This window comes from Oncorhynchus nerka, linkage group LG23 (genome assembly GCF_034236695.1).
Source record: "Oncorhynchus nerka isolate Pitt River linkage group LG23, Oner_Uvic_2.0, whole genome shotgun sequence".
Lineage (NCBI taxonomy): Eukaryota > Metazoa > Chordata > Actinopteri > Salmoniformes > Salmonidae > Oncorhynchus > Oncorhynchus nerka.
In genome coordinates, this window is record NC_088418.1 from 44540060 (window position 1) to 44556087 (window position 16028).

At 44.5% G+C, this 16028-nt stretch overlaps 1 protein-coding gene across 1 annotated transcript in view; it reads right to left on the minus strand.

The window, feature by feature from the left end:
* Nucleotides 1-1253: 1253 nt before the first annotated feature.
* Nucleotides 1254-16028, minus strand: part of LOC115106896 (putative helicase mov-10-B.1) — a 36157-nt gene continuing 21382 nt past the window's right edge. Inside the window, exons 14-23 of the mRNA XM_029630091.2 lie at nt 15721-15818; nt 15145-15243; nt 14875-14983; nt 13906-14023; nt 13494-13685; nt 11944-12015; nt 8092-8217; nt 6771-6859; nt 2385-2503; nt 1254-2289 (exon numbers count right to left, since the gene is read on the minus strand). Of these exons, the coding sequence (XP_029485951.2) occupies nt 2228-2289; nt 2385-2503; nt 6771-6859; nt 8092-8217; nt 11944-12015; nt 13494-13685; nt 13906-14023; nt 14875-14983; nt 15145-15243; nt 15721-15818 (1084 nt within the window). The 3' untranslated portion in view covers nt 1254-2227. The remainder of the gene's footprint in view (nt 2290-2384; nt 2504-6770; nt 6860-8091; nt 8218-11943; nt 12016-13493; nt 13686-13905; nt 14024-14874; nt 14984-15144; nt 15244-15720; nt 15819-16028) is intronic.

The following is a 16028-nucleotide window of genomic DNA, read 5'->3' on the forward strand; positions in this document are numbered from 1 at the left end:
CTTCTGGGAATGCTTTCCACTACATGTTGGAACATTGCTGCGGGGACTTGCTTCCATTCAGCCACAAGATCACTAGTGAGGTTGGGCACTGATGTTGGGCGATTACGCCTGGCTCGCAGTCGGCGCTCCAATTCATCCCAAAGGTGTTCGATGGAGTGGAGTTGGGGCTCTGTGCAGGCCAGTCAAGTTCTTCCACACCGATCTCGACAAACCATTTCATGTCGGTATGGACTTCACTTTGTGCACGAGAGCATTGTCACTCTGAAACAGGAAAGGGCCGTCCCCAAAATGTTGGAAGTACAGAATCGTCTAGATTGTGTGCTGTAGCGTTAAGATTTCTCTTCACTGGAATTAAGGGGCCTAGCCTGAACCATGAAAAACAGACCCAGACCATTATCACATTACACCATTCCTCTACACTACTCTATAGGCTGGTTCCCTAGCCTCACACTAACCCTAGCAGATACATTTCCATTTCCTGCCTTTGTGCCCTTGAGCAAGGCACTTAACCCCCCCCCACAATTGCTTTCCATTCAGGGGTGCTGCACTGCAGATAACCCTTTGCCTCTCAACATGTGTTAGTGTATCTGGGGGTGTTGGGAAAAGCAGAAAACAAAATGACCATTCTATCCAATGGACAACAAAGTTGGATTGTAATCTATTCTGGTTTCCCAGACTCACATTAACAATACTCCTGGATTATTAAACCTAGTCCAGGATTTACGGAGCAGTTTAAACCTAGTCCAGAGGGCCGTATGTCTCAAGCGTCTCAGAATAGAAGGGCTGATTTAGGATCAGTTTTGCCTTTTACATCATAATGAGTAAAATTACATGGACCGAGGGAACCTGATCCCATATCAGCACTCCTACCCTGAGATGCTTGATACATACGGATCCTGGACTCAGAAACACACATCAGGCTCTGCTGCTTGACTTCTTTCCAAGATCAACTGGGTCATATTCATTAAGGAACAGGTAGCCCCTCCCTGTTTTATGATTATTAATCTTGACAAATTGAAAATGTTAATAAAGTATTTTTAAATGGTATGGGCTTGCTGATTCCCTCTGATTGAAGAGGTGTGGTAATGAAGAGCTTCTAGCAGTGGAACCTTGCAGATAGAAATGGCATGAATAGAGCAACATTTTGCCATACTGAACGCACCACGGAAGGAGAGAGAAACATTTGAAGTTAAAAGCATAATTACCTATTAGTAATTTAATAGGATCTCTGTGGTTAAAATCTTGACAATAGATCAGACATATAATGATTTATTCCAGTTTATCTTTGATTACATCAACAAGGTCAGACACACCGGCAGAGAAATAGTTTGATGAATTTAATCGGGGAACTGAACCTCTAGCGAACAGTAGAGGAGCAGCAGCACAGATTTTAAAGGCAGGACAGACACACAGCCATCCATGAGATGAACTCTCTAGGTGTAGTTTGAAGGAAGTTGCATTGACACAAGGTAGCAATCGCTCGTGAAACTACTTTGTACTTCCTTCAAACAGAGACATACAAATGGTATCCATGAGTTCATCGGACTCTGAGTAAGTAGAAAGAAGGATTGCAAAAATCACACACTATCCCTTTAAAATGTCAAGCTTAATTGCCAAAATCACTTTAAAAAGGTCATTTCTGATTGAGCCGCGAACGCGGAACATTTCCATTAAAGGCTGCATAGCCGACAAAGGGCGATGGGATTTAATCCTGGTCTCAGTCCGTGTCTGTGAGACCACATACAACACTCATAATAATAAAACTAAACACCAGCATAGACAGAGGGTACAAAGTCATTTGATAAATTCATTCACTATCCTAGAGGACTGGTCCTGAAGGATCTCATAGGAAGTTCACCTGGTATGGAGTAGGAAACTGTTGTTCCTTGTTTTGAAATTTTACAATAACATTGGCCTGGTACCAAATGTTACTTAGTGCAGTAGGACTAGGGCAGGCACTTTCAAAGTCTGAGACAGTGGGCCTCCATTCAGAGAACATCAAGACAACCGCGCCCCAAAAGCTGGGACACCTCTTTTTAAAAACGTATTTATTCATTATTAGAGAACTGAATACAGTTTGATTTGGATTTCCTTACATGAAACTCTGGGGGAAAGCGTGCCTCACACTTTGAAAACCTCTGTACTAGGGATGACAGAGGATGTTTGTAGGGAGAATTGATTCCTGATCAGTATGGTCGTTGGGTCTCCTGTACGATGTGCGTGTCTCTCACTGCTCGTTCCTCCACTCTGGTTCGATCTGCTGCTGAACCTCACTCTCCTCCGTCTCCACTGGATGTGTGTGAGAGAAACAGTTAACTTCCAAAATTAAACATTTATTTTATATTTTGAACAGTTTGAAGTGTAGGTGCGTTTGTGTGTGTTACCGTGGGGATCAGCCTGTAAGCAGAGGGCAGCTAGGCGTTCCACCACCTCCTCCTCTCCTTCAGCCTGGGAGGAGTCAAACCCTGTCTTCCCCCCCGCCTGGGAACAGAACTGGAGGAACCTGAAGGGGGAGTGAGAGAGGGGTTAGGGTTCCTTAGGTGATTCATTCGTACAGTTTAAGAATGCGAAATGTCAGAATAATAGTAGAGAATTTCCTGTCTTAGGTCAGTTAGGTTCACCACTTTATTTTAAGAATGTGAAATGTCAAAATAATAGTAGAGTGATTTATTTCAGCTTTTATTTCTTTCATCACATTCCCAGTGGGTCAGAAGTTTACATACACTCAATTAGTATTTGGGAGCATTGCCTTTAAATTGCTTAACTTGGGTCAAACGTTTCAGGTAGCCTTCCACAAGCTTCACAATAAGTTGGGTGAATTCTGGCCCATTCCTCCTGACAGAGCTGGTGTAACGGAGTCAGGTTTGTAGGCCTCCTTCCTCACACACACTTTTTCAGTTCTGCCCACAAATGTTCTATAGGATTGAGGTCAGGGCTTTATGACGGCCACTCCAATACTTTGACTTTGTTGTCCTTAAGCCATTTTGCCACAACTTTGGAAGTATGCTTGGAGGTCATTGTCCATTTGGAAGACCCATTTGCGACCAAGCTTTAACTTCCTGACTGATGTCTTGAGATGTTGCTTCAAAATATCCACATAATTTCCCCTCCTCATGATGCCATCTATTTTGTGAAGTGCACCAATCCCTCATGCAGCAAAGCACCCCCACAACATGATGCTGCCACCCCTGTGATTCATGGTTGGGATGGTGTTCTTCGGCTTGCAAGCCTCCCCCCTTTTCCTCCAAACATAACGATGGTCATTATGTCCAAACAATTCTAATTTTGTTTCATCAGACCAGAGGACACTTCTCCAAAAAGTACAATATTTGTCCCCATGTGCAGTTGCAAACAGTAGTCTGGCTTTTTTATGGCGGTTTTGGAGCAGTGGCTTCTTCCTTGCTGAGCGACCTTTCAGGTTGTGTCGATATAGGACTTGTTTTACTGTGGATATAGATACTTTTGTACTGGTTTCCTCCAGCGTCTTTACAAGGTCCTTTGCTGTTGTTCTGGAATTGATTTGCATTTTTCGCACCAAAGTACGTTTTTCTCTAGGAGACAGATTGTGTCTCCTTCCTGAGCGGTATGACTGCTGCGTGGTCCCATGGTCTGCAATTTTTTTTCTGAGGTCAAGGCTGATTTCTTTTGATTTCCCCATGATGTCAAGCAAAGAGACACTGAGTTTGAAGGTAGGCCTTGAAATACATCCACAGGTACACCTCCAATTGACTCAAATTATGTCAATTAGCCTATCAGAAGCATCTAAAGATGTGACATCATTTTCTGGAATTTTCCAAGCTGTTTAAAAAGGCATAGTCAACTTAGTGTATGTAAACTTCTGAACCACTGGCATTGTGATACAGTGAATTAAATCGGTCTATAAACAATTGTTGGGAAAATTACTTGTGTCATGCACAAAGTAGATGTCCTAACCGACTTGTTAACAAACTATAGTTTTGGCAAGACATTTGTGGAGTGGTTGAAACTATTTTATATTTGAGGTTCTTCAAAGTAGCCACCCTTTGCCTTGATAACTACTTTGCACACTCTTGGCAATTCTTATTTACAATGACGGCCTACTCCAGCCAAACCCGGACGACATTGGAACAATTGAGTGCCGCCCTATGGGACTCCCAATCACAACCGGATGTGATACAGTCCGAATTCGAACCAGGGACTGTAGTGACGCCTCTTGCACTGCGATGCAGTGCCTTAGAACACTGCGCCACATGAGCAACAGGACCTTCATTGCACATCAGTGTGTTTTATTAAATTATTTTTATTTAGAAGTTCACTTAAGAATATGGTCCTCCACTTCTTCCTCTGAAGAGCCTCCACTGGTATCTACCTTCCCCAGGTGGGGTTTCCTTTCAGCACTAAAGGTTAGGGTCGGTACCCACCTGCCCCAGGTGGGGTCTCCTCTCAGCATTAAGGGTTAGGACATACCTGCCCCAGGTTGGGTCTCCTCTCAACCCTAAGGGTTTATTTACAGTCAATCACGGATTACAAAAAGAAAACCAGCCCCGTCACGGACCAGGATGTCTTGCTCCCAGGCAGAATAAATAACTTTTTTGCCCGCTTTGAGGACAATACAGTGCCACTGACACGGCCTGCAACCAAAACATGCGGCCTCTCCTTCACTGCAGCCGAGGTGAGTAAAACATTTAAACGTGTAAACCCTCGCAAGGCTGCAGGCCCAGACAGCATCCTCAGAGCATGCGCAGACCAGCTGGCTGGTGTGTTTACGGACATATTCAATCAATCCCTATCCCAGTCTGCTGTTCCCACATGCTTCAAGAGGGCCACCATTGTTCCTGTTCCCAAGAAAGCTAAGGTAACTGAGCTAAACGACTACCGCCCCGTAGCACTCACTTCCGTCATCATGAAGTGCTTTGAGAGACTAGTCAAGGACCATATCACCTCCACCCTACCTGACACCCTAGACCTACTCCAATTTGCTTACCGCCCAAATAGGTCCACAGACGATGCAATCTCTACCACACTGCACACTGCCCTAACCCATCTGGACAAGAGGAATACCTATGTGAGAATGCTGTTCATCGACTACAGCTCGGCATTTAACACCATAGTACCCTCCAAGCTCGTCATCAAGTTCGGGACCCTGGGTCTCGACCCCGCCCTGTGCAACTGGGTACTGGACTTCCTGACGGGCCGCCCCCAGGTGGTGAGGGTAGGCAACAACATCTCCACCCCGCTGAGCCTCAACACTGGGGCCCCACAAGGGTGCGTTCTGAGCCCTCTCCTGTACTCCCTGTTCACCCACGACTGCGTGGCCACGCACGCCTCCAACTCAATCATCAGGTTTGCGGACGACACAACAGTGGTAGGCTTGATTACCAACAACGACGAGACGGCCTACAAGGAGGAGGTGAGGGCCCTCGGAGTGTGGTGTCAGGAAAATAACCTCACACTCAACGTCAACAAAACTAAGGAGATGATTGTGGACGTCAGGAAACAGCAGAGGGAACACCCCCCTATCCACATCGATGGAACAGTAGTGGAGAGGATAGTAAATTTTAAGTTTGTCGGCATACACATCACAGACAAACTGAATTGGTCCACCCACACAGACAGCATCGTGAAGAAGGCGTAGCAGCGCCTCTTCAACCTCAGGAGGCTGAAGAAATTCGGCTTGTCACCAAAAGCACTCACAAACTTCTACAGATGCACAATCGAGAGTATCCTGGCGGGCTGTATCACCGCCTGGTACGGCAACTGCTCCACCCACAACCGTAAGGCTCTCCAGAGGGTAGTGAGGTCTGCACAACGCATCACCGGGGGCAAACTACCTGCCCTCCAGGACACCTACACCACCCGATGTTACAGGAAGGCCATAAAGATCATCAAGGACAACCACCAACCGAGCCACTGCCTGTTCACCCCGCTATCATCCAGAAGGCGAGGTCAGTACAGGTGCATCAAAGCTGGGACCGAGAGACTGAAAAACAGCTTCTATCTCAAGGCCATCAGACTGTTAAACAGCCACCACTAACATTGAGTGGCTGCTGCCAACACACTGACTCAACTCCAGCCACTTTAATAATGGGAATTGATGGGAAATGATGTAAAATATATCACTAGCCACTTTAAACAATGCTACCTAATATAATGTTTACATACCCTACATTATTCATCTCATATGTATATGTATATACTGTACTCTATATCATCTACTGCATCTTTATGTAATACATGTATCACTAGCCACTTTAACTATGCCACTTTGTTTACATACTCATCTCATATGTATATACTGTACTCGATACCATCTACTGTATCTTGCCTATGCCGCTCTGTACCATCACTCATTCATATATCTTTATGTACATATTCTTTATCCCCCTACACTTGTGTGTATAAGACAGTAGTTTTGGAATTGTTAGTTAGATTACTTGTTGGTTATTACTGCATTGTCGGAACTAGAAGCACAAGCATTTCGCTACACTCGCATTAACATCTGCTAACCATGTGTATGTGACAAATAAAATTGGATTTGATTTATTTAACCTTCATTTTACTAGGCAAGTCAGTTAAGAACAACATTCTTATTTTACAATGACGGCCTACCCCAGCCAAACCCTCCCCTAACCCGGATGACGCTGGGCCAATTGAGCACCGCCCTATGGGACTCCCGATCACGGCCGGTTGTGATACAGCCCGGGATCATGCCAGGGTCTGTAGTGACGCCTCTAGCACTGAGATGCAGTGCCTTAGACCGCTGCTCCACTCGGCTTAGGGTCAGTACGTACCTGCCCCAGGTGGGGTCTCCTCGCAGCACTAAGGGGTTTCCCACCACAATCAGCAGGGCTTTGGCTCTGGTCACCGCCACATTGAACCTCTGGACACAGAGAGCAGGAGGTCAGCACTGTCACTGTGGTGTGTGTGTAGATCAAACTGTTTATGCACAAAATTAAAATCCTTAGTGAACGCTGTGTGTTCATATTCAGTCAATTTTAGGTCCTGCAGGCTGTCCCCAACACATAATGCCACAAAAGTGCATTCTAATAGTGTAAAAGGCCCTTAGTTGATACTAAAAGGTTGTGTTCAATACCAATTTGAAGCGAGAAAAGTTATTTGTTTGATAAGATTACAGATTTTCTCAGGGGGATCCCATATAGGGTCCAAACTCCAAATTTAGGAACCACTGGTTCACAACACATGTTGTGTGTGTGCGTGCTGTGTGTGCAGTACAGTATACTGTGACACTGCCACATAACAGTGCACAAATCAAGTGATATTATGAAAAATCACCATGGAGAAATTATATGAAATAATTCTCAGCCCTATGTTTAAATAATTCAATTTTGTATGAACGATAGATGTGGCCTAAAATGAGCACTACCGCTTTAAGAAGTGCGCCCGAAAATGTATTATATGCACAAAAGTATTGTGTGAAAGATATTTGTGGACTAGTTCAGCCACACCTGTTGCTGACAGGTGTGTAAAATTGAGGCCACAGCGATGCAATCTCCATAGACAAACATTGGCAGTAGAATGGCCTTACTGAAGAGCTCCGTGACTTTCAATGTGGCACCTTCATAGGATGCCACCTTTCCAACAAGTCAGTTCGTCAAACCTCTGTCCTGCTAGAGCTGATTCTTGAAGAATATCAGTTTCAAATGCCTCATGAGCTTAGTTCAATTGCGTACCCCATCAGAAACTAAAATATAAGCTTGTTTTACTCCAATGTTTGTAAACAATGCAAATACAAAACAAACACTGTATAGCCTCAAAACACGGTTCAAACTATCATTTTGATATAATGGCTGGTCAGTCCTTGCATCCATAGCTTTGTCTATGAATTTGAGCATGGTTAAATGTATCCAGGCCCATCCTGACTGCTTTATTGGTTCAATTGAGGATTCTTTATGGAATATTTGTGTTTGTGAAAACTATGCGTGGAATTGTATTACTTGTAGACTGATTATAGTCATTTTTGCTGAAGCGTTTGTTTGTGTTGGGTTTATTGAAATACACATTACTCAATTGAAAAATCACCTACCCGTTTTTTTTTTTAAATGCTAGAAGTCCTCTTGGAATGGTATATTAAGTGTGTGTGTATGTATGTACCTTCTCATTTTTGACGAAACCAAGGCTGAAGTATTGGTCTGTCTGGACGTACGCTGCGCTGCTGCGGACAGTCGAGACCAGGATCACCCTCCTCTCCTGACCCTGGAACTCCTCCACTGACCCCACCTAACAGACACGCGCACATAGTTTAGCTCCGCACACAGCCCCGCACACACATGCCTCACAAAACACATGGAAGGTGCATCACAATAGCTCATTGTAAACAACATGTTATTGACATGGCGGCACTACCGTAACTAGCAGAAGAGAGTGTAGGGGAGATTGTTACCAAACTGTAAACCACTTTAGCTAGCTGTTCGCTAAACATCCTGGCTAAACTGTGGGGTGAAACAATTGACTTATTTAGTTTTCATTAGCCACCGCAAATATCCGTAGCCCTTTACACTCACAACCCGTATATGGGTTGAAAACGTCAGACTTGGTCACTGAGAAGTGCCTAACTTGGAACACAGTGGCTGTACAGTAACATGCAACACATTATGTCAGACCTCAGGGTCTCCGCTTTAAAGCGCTCTATGGGGGATTCAACTGACAGACGCTCTAAATGTGAGCACCAAGCACAACAACAAAATGCCCCAAAATCCCTAACGCAACGTTTTTGTTGTCTGAGAAAGGGGAATGCTGTAATTCAAGAGTACTTGATGTGTTCTGAAAGGTGAGACATTGAGGATGATAATGAACACCACTTTGATGTCAAACAAGCAAAACACACAGTCCAAATGTGCAATTCACCTTTCCATACTTCTAAATCTCATGTCATCTACAGTATCAACATTTAGGATCGCTCTGTTATTTGTTCCGTTGTGAAGATAATTGGCAGCGGAACACGCGCCTGAATGCCTGAATGCTCTCGTGAATCCATTCTAAGCGCAGAATTTTTTTTTATATCCGTTTCTCTGAACTGCCTTGTGAAAAAGCCTAGCACTGTAAGTTGGTATTTTATAAATTAACTAGTCATGTTGGCAATAGAACAAGCTTTCAAATGATGACCGCCTGACCCAGATTGCGACTTATAAAACGGACCGTTTTTTGGATTGCGTAAACAACAGTATTTGTGTGATGAGGATTCAGGGTTGTGTCCCAAACAAACAAATACGTGTGCCGTCGTAAGTACCGCAATGGCACAGCTAGGAGAGCTCAAAAAAATACAAATAAACACCTAATAGTTGAAGTCTCTTTCCTTGAATCATAAAAGTGCATTGAAATGATTTAGTAACTGTCCACACTTGAGCGGTATAGCCACTTGAAGACACCAGGTAAATGTCTAATTCAAACCCTTGTCATTTAAAAAAAAAAATAATAATCTTATTATGTTACTGAATGTATCCAGATGATTATTTAAGCAGACGCTTTTATATCAGTCACACCACATATCAGTCATAGTAAGTCAATTTTTCCTAAAAGTAGCAGTCGGCAAAGTCAGAGCTTGTGAAGGGGGAAAAAATGTCAAGTGCGAGTGTTAGGGTAGGGGGAGGCGGGAGGAGTGCTGTGGGATTATTTAAGATACTCTTTGGAGAGGTAGGGTTTCAGATGTTTTCAGAAGATGGGCAGGGACTCTGTCCTAGCTTCAAGGAGAAACTGGTTCCACCATTGGGGTGACAGAACAGAGAAGAGCTTGGACTGGGCTGAGCGGGAGCGGCCCTCCTGTAGGGGTGGGAGGGCAAGAGACCAGAGGTGGCAGAACAGAGTACTCGGGTTGAGGTGTAGGGTTTGAGCATAGCCTGAAGGTAGGGAGGGGCAGTTCCTCTTGCTGCTCTGTAGGCAACAATCATGGTCTAGTAGTGGATGCGCGCTTTGACTGGAAGCCAGTGGAGTGTGCGGAGGAGCGGGGTAAACTTGGGAAGGTTTGATGGCACAAGCGGTGAGCTCAGCCAAGACTGAGTTGCAGTAGTTCTGGATTAGTGACTGTGACTGGTTAGTGACTGGATTAGGACCTGCGTCACATCCTGTGTGAGGTGGGGTCATACTCTACGGATGTTGTGAAGCATGAACCTGGAGGAGCGAGTCACTGCTGTGATGTTTGCAGAGAACGACAGGGAATAGTCCAGGGTCATGCCAAGTTTCTTTGCACACTAGGAGGGGGACACTGGAGTTGTCAACCGTGATTTAGAGGTCGTGGAGTGGGGAGGCCTTTCCTCGGGAGGAAGAGCAACTCAGTCTTGTCGAGGTGGAGCTTGAGGTGTTAGGCAGACATTCAAGCTGAGATACTGTATCTGGCAGGCATGCAGAGATACATGTTGCCACCTCGGTGTTAGAAGGGGGGGGGGGTATGAGTGTCATCTGCATAACAATGATAGGAGAGACCATGTGAGGATATGATGGAGCCAAGTGACTTGGTGTATAGAGAGAAGAGGGCCTAGAACTGAGCTCTGGGGGACACCAGTAGTGATAGTACGTGGTACAGACAGACACAGATTCTCTCCACGTCACCTGGTAGGAGCGGCCTACCAGGTAGGATGCAATCCAAGGGTGTGCAGAGACGCCCAGACCTGAGAGGGTGGAGAGGATAATCTGATGGTTCACGGTGTCTAAGGCAGCAGATCTAGAAGGATGAGAACCAAGGAGAGAGAGTCCGCTTTGGCAGTGCGGCGAGCCTCTGTGACAGAGGAGAGCAACCTCGGTCGAGTGACCCGTCTTGAAGCCTGACTGGTTAGGGTCAAGAACATCGTTCTTATAGAGATAGCGAAAGAGTCAGACGGGATGCAGCCAATTGTTACGGGATGAGTTGATGAGGGAAGTGAGAAGGTCTCCAGAGATGGGGTCGACTGGGCAGGTTGTCGGGCTGCTGTACCTCACTAGACTGGGCAGATGTCGTAAAGCTTATTTTCAAAGTGGTTGACAAAGTGGTCCACAGAGAGGGGGGGGGGGATTAAGGAGGGAGGAGAAGGTGGAACCGAGTTTCCTAGGGTTATAGGCAGAAGCTTGAAATTCAGTTTTAGAAAGTGGCTTTAGCCGCTGATACAGAGGAAGAGAAGGTATAGAGGGAGTGAAAGGATGATAGGTCCCCTGGAAGTTTAGTTTTCCTCCTGTTCTGTAAGCATGCAATCAGTCACTCAGCCATGGAGCAGGAGGAGAGGGTCGAGCCGGACAGGAGGAAAGGGGACTGTCATAGGAAGCGGAAAGAGGAGGGTAGGGTCGAAGAGGCAGAATCAGGAAACAGGAGGGAGATTTAACAAAAAGGAGAAGAGGAGAGAGCAGTGTGGGAGAGAGAGAGAGCGACAGCGCATGAGCATCTGGGCAGGGGCTGAGTGGGTAGGGTTGGCGGAGAGGGGGACAGAAAAGGAAACAAAGTAGTGATCAGAAACCTGGTGGGGGGGTGTGCATATACTTCTCATATTTATTCTGTTTTGAACCATTTGAATTTTGCCCTATCAATATAGGCCTATTACCACAAATGTAAAGAGTTAAAGATAACAGAGTGACAGAGATTCAGTAGTGAGGAGAGAGAGAGACAGAGAGAGAAAGAGATTGGGACAATTCCACAGAGTTTTGTGTATATCAAAATGTATATTAAACCAAAAGAAACTAAGGTAAACAAACCATACATCTTTTTGCACAAGGACCACATTTAACAATTCCCACAGAACATATTACAGATACACATTGACTTGAAAAACAGAATGACGGTTTGACTGTTGGTGCCGTCATTCTTTTACCAAACATCTGCACTGTTTTTCAAGTCAATGTGGATTGTTTAACTTTGCAATCATTGGTTTTTGTTTGGCATACATGTTAAAGTGAAAAAAATTCTCAGCATCACTCTTACCGTGGAATTGCCCAGAGAGAGAGACAGAGGAAGAAAGAGAGATTGATTTAGTAATGTCTCCGTACCTTCAGGTCTTTGATGCTGGTCGATTTGAAGTCTTTCTCCAGCGTCTTCAAGGCTTTACGGATCTTCTCCACCTTCACACAGAAACAAACATTCTATATGAGCTTACGGCAGGGCTTTACAACTGCTGCCTCTGTAGCCGTCAAATCCTTGTTACCTCTATCCTTATTTCCTCAATTCCACTCAAAACGCATTGGAGGAGAGGATCCGAGGTCCCTTCCTTGCACCGCCTCCTCCAATGCGTTTTGAAAGATGCAGCCCAGTGGCCCTGTATGGTAAAAGGTGCACTATGAAGAAATTACTCCGCCATTTCCTGGTTGCTAAAATTCTAATAGTGTGCGTCATTTCAATTTATGTCACAAAACAAGCAGTCATTGAATAGAGCATCATTGTACCATCTAAACCACTGTGAAATATATTTTCCATATCCAAAAATAGCTTTTGAAGCTGGTGTACAAAACTGGAAGTACGAGACACAAAAACAAAAACGTAAGAACAGGAAGCATAAAATAGCACACAAAGTACTGATCTACCGCTTCTTAGACTGGGTTTCAATGAGAATGACAGATCTACAACTCACATTTCTACAACTCCTATTATAGCTTTATGAGTTATACTCTATATATTTTATCTTATAGTGTGTGCCAGGCCCTCTATAGGGTTAGGGTTGTATATATTATATATGGTAAGAGTTATATATACACTGAACAAAAATATAAACGCAACATGTAAAGTCATGGTCCCATGTTTCATGAGCTGAAATAAAAGATTGCGAAAATCTTCCATACGCACAAAAATAGTATTTCCGCAAATTTTGTGTACAACTTTGAGTCGTGTGGGGGAGCGGTTTGCTGATGTCAACATTGTGAACTGAGTACCCCATTGTAGGGTCATGGTACGGGCATTCATAAGCTACGTACAACGAACACAATTGGCAATTTGAATGCACAGAAATACCGTGACGAGATCCTGAGGCCCATTGTCGTGCCATTCATCCACCGCCATCACCTCGTGTTTCAGCATGATAATGCACGGCCCCATGTTGCAAGGATCTGTACACAATTCCCGGAAGGTGAAAATGTCCCAGTACTTCCATGGCATGGCCTTCATACTCACCAGACAAGTCACCCATTGAGCATGTTTGGGATGCTCTGAATCGACGTGTATGACCGAGTATTCCAATTCCCGCCAATATCCAGCAACTTCGCACAGCCATTGAGGAGTGGGACAACATTCCACAATCAACAGCCTGATCACCTCTATCATCTCTATGCGAAGGAGATGTGTCACGCTGTATGAGGCAAATGGTGGTCACACCAGATACTGACTATTTTTATGACCCACACCCCCTAACTTATTTCTAAGACATCTGTGACCAACAGATGCACATATGTATTCAGTCATGTGAAATCCATAGATTAGGGCCTAAAGAATTCATTTAAATTGACTGATTTCCTTTTATGAACCGTAACTCAGTAAAATCTTTGAAATTGTTGCATGTTGTGTTTATATTTCTGTTCAGTATATTATATCCTATAGGGTGTAGTCCCACCTGTTTTCTATAGGGGGCGATGATACCGATGTCTTTGGGTGAGATTGTGGCGAGGCCCCTCTTGCCCTGCCCCTGCAGCAGCTTCTTGAGGTAATCCATCAGCACCTCGATCTCCGCCACGTTAAAGAAAGACGGACTGGTAGCCTCCCGCTCATCACGACCAGCTACACCATGGAACACCACCGGGAAATTCTGGAGGTAAACCAATGCTTAGCAGGCTATTAAGATTAAATTCATTGAATCAAGTCTTTTTTTGGCCCACAAGATGTGCATTTAGTCCCAGAGGATGACACATGTAAGCATGAATTAAAACACACATTTCCAAAGTGGTCCATGATGGTGCTCCTTGTTGGTTTAAAATGGTGTTGGGATTTACGCTGAGACCTCAGAGAACGTGTGTTTGTCTGTGTACCTTCTGAGGCAGGTATTCCCAGTTGCAGTAGGAGTTCCGGATCATCTCGTTAGCAAACACCTGTAGCTCCTCCTCATAGAACAACTCGTTAGGCACCTTCAGGATAGAGGGATGAGACCTGGAGAGGGAGGGAGATAATGAAAGGAAACACAGTTTCAATTAGGGATGCTAACGGTTAACAAAAAATATATTTTACTGGTCATGCTTATCGGTCTATAGGTTAATTAGCATACTTGTGTGTTACTAAATCGTGTGTGTATTTTTGTTAAGTCGTCATGCATGTTATTTCTCACGCACACAGCATACAAAACCTAAATAAGCGAATATATTGAGAAGTTTATCAAAACGTCACCCCAGGGTAAGCCTACACGAAACACAGCCCTGATTTGAAGTGTTTCTAAAATCCCCTATGGGAAAAATGAATGTTGGAAAAACTATTGGAACCATTTCCTTGTTTGACTGCTAGGTTTTATGGGTATTATGACTCATACTGTGGTACTCTATTGGTTTTCATATGAACTTTCTTTCATTGTCCAGAAGCCAAAAGGCACAATCCTACACATATCAGCAACACATCCTACTTGTTGCTATTAGATATGTTTCGAAAGGAGATTTTCATCTCTGTCACATATGGCACCGCTCGCATTAGGTGTGCTGTTTAGAATGGTCTTTTCACCCCTGAAATTAAATTTTGGCAAAATGTTTGAAAATGACGTTTTATTGCATGTTTCCATTAAGCTCTTTATGAAAAATGTCAGTTTCTTGTATGCATACATAGCATTTTCTGTTGGTCACGTCATTTTACTGTTTGGGAAAAAATGTAACCGTTTGTTGACCGGTTAATCAGGGTCGGTTAGCCGGCAGCAAAATGGACCAAAATTTGCATCCCTACTTCCAACGCTTGTCCTTTTCTCCCAAAGTGCTTGTGCTGGCCTCATTAAACCAGCCTGATCAGGAGAGCTTACATACCTGTAGTTTCTCAGTAGTTTGGTGACGTAGCAGTTGTTGAACACTCCATTCTCCTCCTCCTTCTGATACAGAGACACATCCTTCATCAGCCTCTCCAACAGAGACACACCTAAGAGATAGATAGGGAGAGAGCGAGTCCTCGGAATCATAAGCGGCTTCTACAATCTTCTCTTCTATGTCAAAGGATTTTCAAGGAGTAGGGAGAGGAATAAGAGGACAAAGAATTTGGAGGAAGTAGAGGAAGAAGGAGTGAAAAGAAGAGGAACTGACCCATGCCGTATTTCAGAGCCAGAGGAGACCGGAGGATGGGTCCCAGCTGTTTAGGGTCTCCAGCTAGAACCACCTGACCCGTCTCTGGTTGGAGCAGCCCTACACACACACACACACACACACACACACACACACACACACACACACACACACACACACACACTAAATTATTGGGCTTGTTTGACATTGCAGCCGACAGTGCAGGTGACTGCCTGATCTTCAAATCACCTTCCTTCGTAAATAGATAATGATTATTTGTAGATCAGTCAGTCACAATTTACCCATGATGCAATAAGGCAATAGGGGGTGGGGTATTTGGCCAATATGCCACGGCTAAGGGCTTATCTTAAGCACAACACAACGCCAAGTGCCAGGACACAGCCATTAGCCGTGGTATATTGGCCATATATCACATACCCCTGAGGTGCCTTATTGCTATTATAAACTGGTTACCAACTTAATTACAGCAGTAAAAATAAATGGTTTTGTAATACCTGTGTTATACGGTCTGATATACCACGGCTTTCAGCCAATCAGCATTAAGCCCCCTCCCCCCCTCATCCATCCCTCTCTCACCAGCCAGTGATATGATGGTCTCCGTTTCAACGGCGTGTCCCGCCTCGTCAACAAACACGTGACTGAAATGACCTGGAGGAACACCACCTGTCACCAACCTGGAGAACACATACACGAGACAGACAGAGAGGACAAAAGTTAGCTTAGCATTAGTGTCTCGCTATGGGGATTCATAGTATTAGCATCTCTCTATGGCAGTGGCCTCCTACCGGTCGTTGACAATTGACTGGCATCTTCAAGGCACTCCTAGTCAATCAACACACCTTTCTGTAGAAAAGTCAACTATAAAGGCTTGCTGTCCTATTTTT